The sequence below is a fragment of the Medicago truncatula genome, chromosome 1 (assembly GCF_003473485.1).
Source record: "Medicago truncatula cultivar Jemalong A17 chromosome 1, MtrunA17r5.0-ANR, whole genome shotgun sequence".
Taxonomy (NCBI): Eukaryota; Viridiplantae; Streptophyta; class Magnoliopsida; order Fabales; family Fabaceae; genus Medicago; species Medicago truncatula.
The window spans coordinates 33,062,525-33,071,809 of record NC_053042.1 but is presented as its reverse complement, the minus strand read 5'-3'; the positions used below and the strand labels follow the sequence as shown (position 1 = coordinate 33,071,809).

Below are 9,285 nucleotides of genomic sequence, written 5' to 3'. Positions count from 1 at the left end.
TGGGGAGATTTGTTCATTCAAGGTGTAATTTAACTGGGTTTGTTAAAAAAAAAACTGGGTTTGTTCAACAGTTCCAAATGTGCTTTACTTATTTTTGTTTGTGAAGTGGAAACTGATTTTGAATCCAAGTATGATCATTTTGTGATGCAGACAAGTTTGAGGTCCTTCGGGAAAAGCATTATACAAATAAGGTCATAAAATATTTTGCACTGGAAAATGACATTTAGTATTTTCTCTAAAACAATAGAGAAATTTATTGTACTCTGTTCTACTAAATTCCAGATCTTCATTGGCATACACTTATTTACGTAGCCATAACACTATCAATTAGGTAGCAACTGGAAAAGCAAAGTATGTTTTCTTACAATCAAATCCTGAGATAACTTGTAAAGCCTCAACTCTCAAGAGTGATAGCGTTTAAGGAACTGATAACACTACGTGCAAAAATGTTTCTAAAGAGAGATGGGGTTAGGTTTGCTTTTCAAATATGGTGCCAAACGTTAGGTCTGATCCCAATTAACCTTAAGGAAGAAAGCACCAAACAGCTTTTTCTTTTTCTTTTCTAATTCTACTGGTGCTTGTAGCACAGGAAATTACCATGTGAATTTCTAGAAAATATATTACAATTTTAACTAGAATTTATTACCCTGGCTTTAAGATAAAATAATATATTGAGTTTAAACTAGCAATTTGGTGCAGCAACTTGCTAGCCTCTAGATTGAGTGATACCTTATGAACATAATTTAATTATTTATAATCTAAAAATTATAGTTAATTAAATAAATTGGTTGGTGATTTAGTGCAACCTAGTAATTAGCTTATATTCCAACCTCCACTAAAGCTCCCTTCCCCTTTAAGATGAAAAGCAACGAGTTCTCATATCAAAAAGAAAGAAAGAAAGAAAGAAAATCAATATTCACAAATTTCTATGGATACACTTTCATTTCATAATACCAGAATCCAAATATTTGAATATTACAACTTTAATCAATACAATAGACAAGAAAACTGCTGAAAAGAATTTTGTAAAAAATTAACATTACTCAATTGTATGCTAAGCTGGCATGGGAAGTAAACAACTCTTGCCAAAGCGACGTATTACCAGGACTTTCTATTGATGGTGACCATACAAGAGATTAGGGGAAAATTAAGGGCTGACTACAACGCTTATCTCATTCCTTTCCCTTCATCTTCATTCAAAATCCGATTCCGGAAATCACTAACCATGAGAGGCAGACCTTCCCTCAGTGGGACTTTTGGTTCCCAGTTTAGCAGTTCCTTTGCTTTGCTAATATCTGGTTTCCTCATGTGTGGATCATCAGCAGTATTTTGTTTGTACTCTATTGTAGCACTTGAATCAATTGTTTCTTTGACAACCTGCGTGTTTTTGAAAAGATGACCATCACAAGAAGTTCATAAAATAAAAAGCAACTTCGATCTTAGTCCATTGCTTAATCCCTTACTGTAGAAGGCGCAACAAATATGCTATGTCTTTAATCCATTGATTGAAGAATGAATATACTAAACATGTCACAGCATGATCTGACAGGAATCTTATCATAAAGAAGAAATGAGAGTGAAACTACAAAATAAGAATAGGTACCTGAGCAAGCTCTAACATGGTGAACTCGCCTGGGTTACCCAGATTGAAAGGTCCAACATGTTCACCATCCATCAAAGCTGCCAGCCCATTAACCTGTGAATTGGAAAATAAATTTAGTTCACAAATGTATAATTACAAATGCTGCATAAGTTCTTCCCTGGAAGTATCACACATCATTCTTAGATTTGAACTAATCCAATTCAAAAAATTAACGTTCAAAATGAGGTATTCAGAAAGAGACGTGTGAAGGTGGTCAGAAAGATACGCGTAAAGAGAAGCGTGGTGCAGGTTTTCGGAAATGAGATGATCTGTATTGCCTTCTCGTGAAAACCCGTGAAGATTTAGCCATCTTTGCTGACACATCTGTCCTTTTTGTATCTGTTTTCTTATTAAATTTAGTTGGTGTTTTCATGTCCTGCAATCCCTATTAGTGTGCGGCATCTAATCCAACAAATATAATCTTAGCATCTGACTTACTTGATTAAAAAGCACTGTATTATGTCGAATACCACTATTTACTCAATCAGTAGAACTAATTAAACCAAATTGCAGCCACAAATGAACAGCATATAAGGAAAAAAACCAAGTATTGATTTCACTTCCGCAGTCGCCAAACCACTATGTTGCAGCTCCAATTTTATGACAAGTATCACAGAAGACTGCTCTTCACAATAAAATATATCTACCAGAGTATATTTTTTTTCCCGAAAATTACAGGCATGGTTTCCATTGCATTGACATCGTTCCTCGTGGAGATCATGCTTTCACTTCTTACGCACACCAGCACCTTCTGCGAGTATTCTCCTCCCCAGGTGCAAATTATAATCAATCTTAGGCAGCAATATGCTCGTCATATGCAAGAAAAATGCATAACATTGATTATACTGCAATTATATGCCTAGCATTTCATGTGATTCTGCCACCCCATAACTGACTTGGTGAACACCTCGACATTTTAGCAGAAAATAATTCTCGTGCAGATATGGATTCTTTCTATAAAACTACACTGACAAAAGCAAAACCATTCAAAACTAATGCAAAACTTTCCAGCTAATCAATTCTATTCTGATGTAAAAAGTGGTAAGTATTTAAAAAAAGATCATTCGGACTTCAAAATTAGCTATAATAGGTAGACCAACTGGTGAGATACAGTTACTCGGAATGAAGAGAGGAACCCACTATCTGAGCAGCAATTGCCTATGATCCCAATGCTTTGGATTTGAAAATTTTAAGCTCAGCAGCACTAGAGTACTCACAAGACCTGACAGTGGTGTATGGTGGTTGGTCATACACACCTGCTATGGGTTGCAGAAAGTACATAAAAGGCGGAAGCAAAGGCAGCATACGGGATAGAAGCCATTAATACCCATCTGCTATAGGAATTTGTCTGTGATTTAGAGGATGGCTTGTTTTGTGAGAATTCAGTTTGATAGGATTTGATGTATTTAGCTAGCACTAGATGCAGCCACTACGTTTAAATATCCTTCAACTATTAAACCATCCCCAAGTTCGATTCTTTAAGGATTTATGGGTCTTAATTGGAATCTATCTGTGAAATGAAATTTCAGTTGCTTTATATTTTGAATGGTGATTATAGAACTCTGTTGTATTACTAAACGAGGTTAATCCATGGAACATGGCCTATAGCTGGCCTCTTGGATTGTTAATATGCATCAAAAGAAGCTTTAACTTAGGAATTTGGATTCTCTAAATTTATTGATTTATGCCGTCTTTGCATTTAAGTAAAATATCTTGTCCAAATCCATAGACGGCATAAATCAATTGGGTTAAAAGGCATAAGGTTGACTAAATTTGCAGAGCATGCTGAAATCACATTTTAGTGATGATATTATTTTGCTAACCCAACAATATGTCTAGTGTGATTTCTTTAATATATTATTTTCCTCGCCACAACAATTGCAAGACCCACCTGGCGTAGGTGGTGTTAGTCACACATAACATGTAACATAATTATTGCTTCCACAACTACATGCACACTATCTTATGGAAAACTGTATTCATACAATAGCTTCTTTGAATTACAAGCAAAAAAACATTAATACTTTCGTTAATGTTTCAAAACAGCTTTCTCTCTTTGCTTGCTGTATTCTCAGTTACTTTCTGAAAAATTCACTCCATCTGAAAGATATTAGGAGTTCATTCAAGAAAAAGTTCTGATAAGAAAATCAGACTGCACGTGGCAGATGAGTGTTTTAGAAAACATGTAGATATATCTTTTAACCTGCAGTTTTCAACACCAACTATCTAGACCTTGATTAAGACTTGATATTAATTCTATCAAACCACAAATTTTTGTACATTGATGAGCTTTAGATGGTTTCCCCAATTCAGACGATGATTAGCAAAATAGGTTGAATGCAATACAGATAGTACAAATCGAAAGGATTCAATGAAATATGAATTTTTAAACATCGAAGCATATTTGCTACCTACCAAATCAGAGACATATTGGAAACTTCGTGTTTGCTTCCCATCACCGTATACAGTCAATGGTTGTTTGCGTATAGCCTGCAGACATGTGGGACAAAAAAAATCAGCATAACATAAAAACCTCTTCCACGGTAATTTAAAGAAAAACAAAGAAAAAGGGAAAGGGAGTCAAACCTGTGCAACAAAATTGCTAACAACACGCCCGTCATCTAAACACATGCGGGGTCCATATGTGTTGAAGATTCGGGCAATACGAACCTAAAAACCAGCAAACCAGATCAGTACAAATAACATGTGATTTGCAGAATTTAGAATGAGTAGTCAAAAATTAATTTATGTTGGTTTAGATCAGTGTCGTCAGATATTGGCCATGGCAGATATCAGTGACGGGTTTTTGGCTTTTCACCATGGCCAAATTTGTGAAGTATGGCGGCCCCACAGCGCCATACTCGGATATGGCAGCGCCACATGTTGGTCAGTATGGCAGGATTTTGGCTCTCCGACATCTTCCATAGACAACACTGGTTAAGATATTACTTTTTCTCTGTATGAAAATTTTTCCATGCATTGAACTTCAAAAACAGGGGTCGGGTGCACAAGAATGGGGAAAAACATCTGATTCAAATTCAATCCTGACCTATTCATTGGTTATACAGTTCACTTTGGGAAAGTTGTCAAGGTGATTGAAAATGATGTAAGCTGACAGTGAATTCATCATTATGCATATTGTGTATTATAAAACAAAATAAAAAATGATAGAATAGCTAACATCACATGACTCAGGACATACAAGTCTCCTGTTAATAAGTTAATACCAAATTCTCATTTGTAAATCCAATATCAGCAAGGTAAAATATTCAATAACCAATTCATTTCTTTTAAAAATAATTCTTCATTTTTCATGGAAAGTTGACGTTATTTCCGGCATGATATAAAATTATAAATGTCTGAGATTCTAAATCAAATTCTCAGCAACAAAAACCAAGCCTTATCTCACTAAGTGGGGTCGGCTACATGGGATCATATTACACCATAATGTTCTATCATAAACCATATTTGGATCCAACTTGTTAACCTCTAAATCTTTCCTAATAGTTTCTCTTATAGTTTTTCTAGGTCAACAAGGAAAAAACAACACAGCAATCAACTTAGTAAATTAAATTTACTATAGGAACTTCGTTAATAATATATCAGAACATTTTTTGTGATTCTACAACATGATTTCTTAGAAAACATTCAGAAAGCCATTTTTTGTGATTCCACAACATGATTTCTTAGAAAACATTCAGAAAGACCAATCTTCTCCCTATGTAATCTCTGCGAACTTCAGCCACTTAGCACTTAATATTATGTGTATACAGTTTACACTCGCTGACTAAATGGTTAAATCGCTCACCGACTAAAATAGATATATAGCTTAAGTTTGATGTGTTCAGCAAACTCCAATGAAAGACCAAGTTGATAAGCTCAGAAACTATATTATACTGGTATGTATGTCCTTTTAGAATGATCAGTCTAACAAGCTAAGGAAAATTTGATCGGTTGACATTAAAAATCAAGTCCTTGTTTATATAAACAGCTTAATTTGCAGCTTATAGCATAAGTTGCTTGTTTATAACCAGTTTCTATAACAAAAGATAAAATAAAGTTAATTTATTTTCGTTTAAGCTATAAATTGTTTTCATTAACTGTTTTTAAAATTCTCAAACAGTCTCACAAGTGTTTATGCTAACAGGCCCCAATGAGTTTACAAATACTGAGCAAGGTGAAATGCAACAAGCGAAATCAAACCATGTTTTTAAGTCATATTAGAATTGGTTGCACAAAAAACTATCAAACCGACACAAGATAAGACATTGAGTTAAATAATCTAAACCAGCTCAGATCAATTAAACACTTATACTTTTGTAAACTACCTCAACGCCAGCACCTCGATGATAATCCATAGCAAGTGTCTCGGCAGTTCGCTTTCCTTCATCATAACAACTCCTCTCACCTAAAATTTCAACATAATAATTAAGCCACCATAAAAACACAACTTCTCAGCAAAATTTCAGTTTATAAACTCACTCACCAATTGGATTAACATTCCCCCAGTAAGTCTCTTTCTGAGGATGCTCCAAAGGATCACCATATACCTCACTAGTACTAGTTAAAAGAAACCTCGCCCCAATTCTCTTTGCTAGCCCCAACATATTAAGTGTACCCATCACATTTGTCTTGTAAATCATCAATCACATAATAAAGTCAAGGATCCCAAAATCCAAACACAAAATTCAAATTTCCAAGCAACCATTAAACAACAACAACAAATGCCCTAACACCAACATTGACACATTTGATTACATTCAATTAACTCATTTTCTCAAATTATAACACTAGTGTCGATGTGTAGCACAGACACTTCTGATGAAAGGCGTGTCTGATGTTGCGTCTGGTGTCTGACACCAACACTTACATGTTGGTTACAGTCAATTAACTCGTTTTCTCAAAGGATTACTAGTGTGGGTGTCACCAATTACATAATAAAGTTACACATTTGTCTTGTAAATCACCAATCACATAATAAAGTGAAGGATCCAAAAATCCAATCACAAAATTAGAAATTCCAAACAACCATTGAACAACTACAAAAACAAATGTCCTAACACCAACACTGACACATACGATTACATTCAATTAACTCATTATCTCAAATCATTACTAGTAGTGTCCAACACTCCTAATTCATTTTCTCAAATGATTATCGGTGTCAACGTGTCAGTGCTTCATACAACAAATTCAAATGGAAGCATGTATATAAATAAATAAACAACAAAGAATGGAAAAAAAGGATATGATTGTCTTGATAGGGTTATACTTATAATGAACAGGTGAAGCAGGACAGGCAAGATGATAGATCTGATCAACCTCAAGCAAAATCGGATCAACAACATCATGACGAATTAACTCAAACCTAGGGTTCCCAAACAAATGAACCAAATTCTCTTTCCTACCAGTAAAAAAATTATCAATAACAATAACATCATTCCCTCTACCAATCAACTTATCAACCAGATGACTTCCAACAAAACCAGCACCACCGGTAACCACCACTCTCAACCTCCGACCACCAATTCCCGCCGGAATCCGCCCCACTCTAAGGGATGCACCCTCGTTGCCGGTGTTGAACCGGACCAACCCAGATCTAGGTAAAAACAAACCGGCCTCCGGTGGACTTATGCGTGAAAGCGTGGGTTGAATGATGAAGAAAGTTGAACCGATCAAAATTCCGACGAGGATGAAGAGAAGACGTTGTTCTCGTAAGAGGTAGTTGATCGATCTGGGGAGGGTTCGTGTGTGCTTCATTGATTTTGGTGAGTATGGTGGAGTTTCGCTTCCCATTTCTTCTTCTCTTCTGTGATTCAAGCTTTGTTGCTTGTGTAACTGTTTCATTTTTTTCTTCTTTCGCTTTCGCAGTTGAAGTTATAGAATGTTGAAAATATTTATTATTAAATGCAGAATTTATATTTTTTTGAAAATAATTAAAAGCAGAATTTATTGTGTCCTTTTTTGTTTTTTTTACATGCAAAAATGTTATAAAGGCGATGCAGTAGTAGCGGTGGTTAATTAGAAAACACTCAACAGAAAACGTGAAAATGAAGGTAGAGGTGATTTTCAACGTGTAGTGATGATAATTTTTCCTTTTCTTATTACATTTATTTAAGATAAAATAATGGAAAAAAAAAAAAAAAAAAAGTGATTGAATGAATAATTTGCGGTAAGTAGTGTTCTATTTTTGGTCAGCACAAAAAGAAAGAAATGAGTTTATGGATGGGTAAAATATACTAATGGATTGATTACTAATGATTTGAAGAGTTGATATCTCACTCAACAAAAGTCACTTGGTTTTGTTGTTACGCAAGATGCCACCGTAGTCTCTCTGATTGCCCGCCCTATATATATTGTCAAGAGAATTTTCATCAACATCCGCATGGTAGGAGCATGCAGCTTGGACGTAGGACCCTAAAAGTAGTCAATCATTCCACGAGACTCCTTGAAAAATAAAATCATTTCTTGCACGTCAAGTTGTGACAGATAGATAGATAAAATACAACAATTTTAACGAAGTACAAAGGTTGTTAATGAAAATAATTAAGTTGATCCACTTAAAACTTATCGGTGGGCAAAGCGCCGTACATGGTTTCAGCTTTTAAGGGATCAAAACTCTCCACATTTGGTTTTGTTGGTTAATAAAAGAAGAAAGAATTTGCCAGTTATGTGCATTGAGTAAGTACCAGTGGGATAGTTACCTCAAATGAGCATATTATAAGTAGAATCTTCGTCAGTTTTTTTAAGAGGTCAAACTAGCCCATTAAAATTAGAATAAAGAGAATCAAATTTGCGATTTTGAGAGGAGAAAGCTCTAAGGTCTCAGACCAAAACCATCAGGTCAACTCAGATGGGTTCAGAATCTTTATCAATAAACAAGTTATTAGTGGATTTTATCAAATCAATGTTGAAAAGGCGTTGGAAAATATCAATTATCGTTGATATAAATATCTTTAAGTTATTATTGCTAAAACAAAATTATTTTGAGTTATAAGTTGTCATTAAGTTCCTATTCTTTTTGGTATAGTCTATTTCACTACAATATATATATATATATATATATATATATATATATATATATATATAACATGCACCTCTTCTTTTGCTTCATTAGTGTATTACTATATATGTATAATCTTCCTTTTAATTCTAATAATTTTGTCCGATATACATCAAGATGAAGTGAACCAATATTTAACAAAAATAAATTGTATATGTTAGTGCGGTAGAAAAAACAAACAGACTGACATAAGAGTGTCGTCTGGATGATAGTTATATATATATATATATAAAGAGGATGATAGACTTCTTAAGATACTCACAATTTTCACTCTTCGGGAAGTTAATCTGAAAGGTTTGTATTCAGTTATTTTGTTTTTACTACTTTTTAATTCTTTTTACTTCTTAAAATAACATTATTCTTTGGTTTATTTTAATCTTATTTAATACAAAACTTTCATTGTTTTAATCTTATTTAATACCAAAATAATTTCAAACTTTATACCATATGTATATGGATTGAAAAACTCAGTACTATATTGTCGTCAAATTTTCACTATAAAAAAAAAAAAGGTTAATATTTTTTGGGTGTAAACCGGTATCCTTCATGCGCAACTTCTCTAAGAGTTTTAACGCTGCTG

At 34.1% G+C, this 9,285-nt stretch overlaps 1 protein-coding gene across 1 annotated transcript; it reads right to left on the bottom strand.

Annotated features, from left to right (window-relative positions):
* Positions 1–913: 913 nt before the first annotated feature.
* On the bottom strand, positions 914–7,535 carry LOC25484089 (UDP-glucuronic acid decarboxylase 1). The gene is made up of 7 exons (XM_024778938.2): positions 6,893–7,535; positions 6,129–6,276; positions 5,971–6,050; positions 4,229–4,312; positions 4,058–4,132; positions 1,604–1,696; positions 914–1,377 (listed from the first exon to the last, which is right to left on the bottom strand). The coding sequence occupies exons 1-7, from the start codon at positions 7,487–7,489 to the stop codon at positions 1,168–1,170; spliced, it is 1,287 nt and encodes a 428-aa protein (XP_024634706.1). The 5' UTR covers positions 7,490–7,535; the 3' UTR covers positions 914–1,167.
* Positions 7,536–9,285: the final 1,750 nt, after the last annotated feature.

What these genes read in the sequence shown, in the direction of transcription:
- LOC25484089 (XM_024778938.2), bottom strand. Translation starts at nt 7,489, where the DNA reads ATGAAACAGTTACACAAGCAACAAAGCTTGAATCACAGAAGAGAAGAA. An exon ending in TTAGCAATTTTGTTGCACAG is followed by an intron (nt 4,133 to 4,228) that starts GTTTGACTCCCT and finishes ACATGTCTGCAG; the next exon opens with GCTATACGCAAACAACCATT. An exon ending in CCATGTTAGAGCTTGCTCAG is followed by an intron (nt 1,378 to 1,603) that starts GTACCTATTCTT and finishes AAAAACACGCAG; the next exon opens with GTTGTCAAAGAAACAATTGA.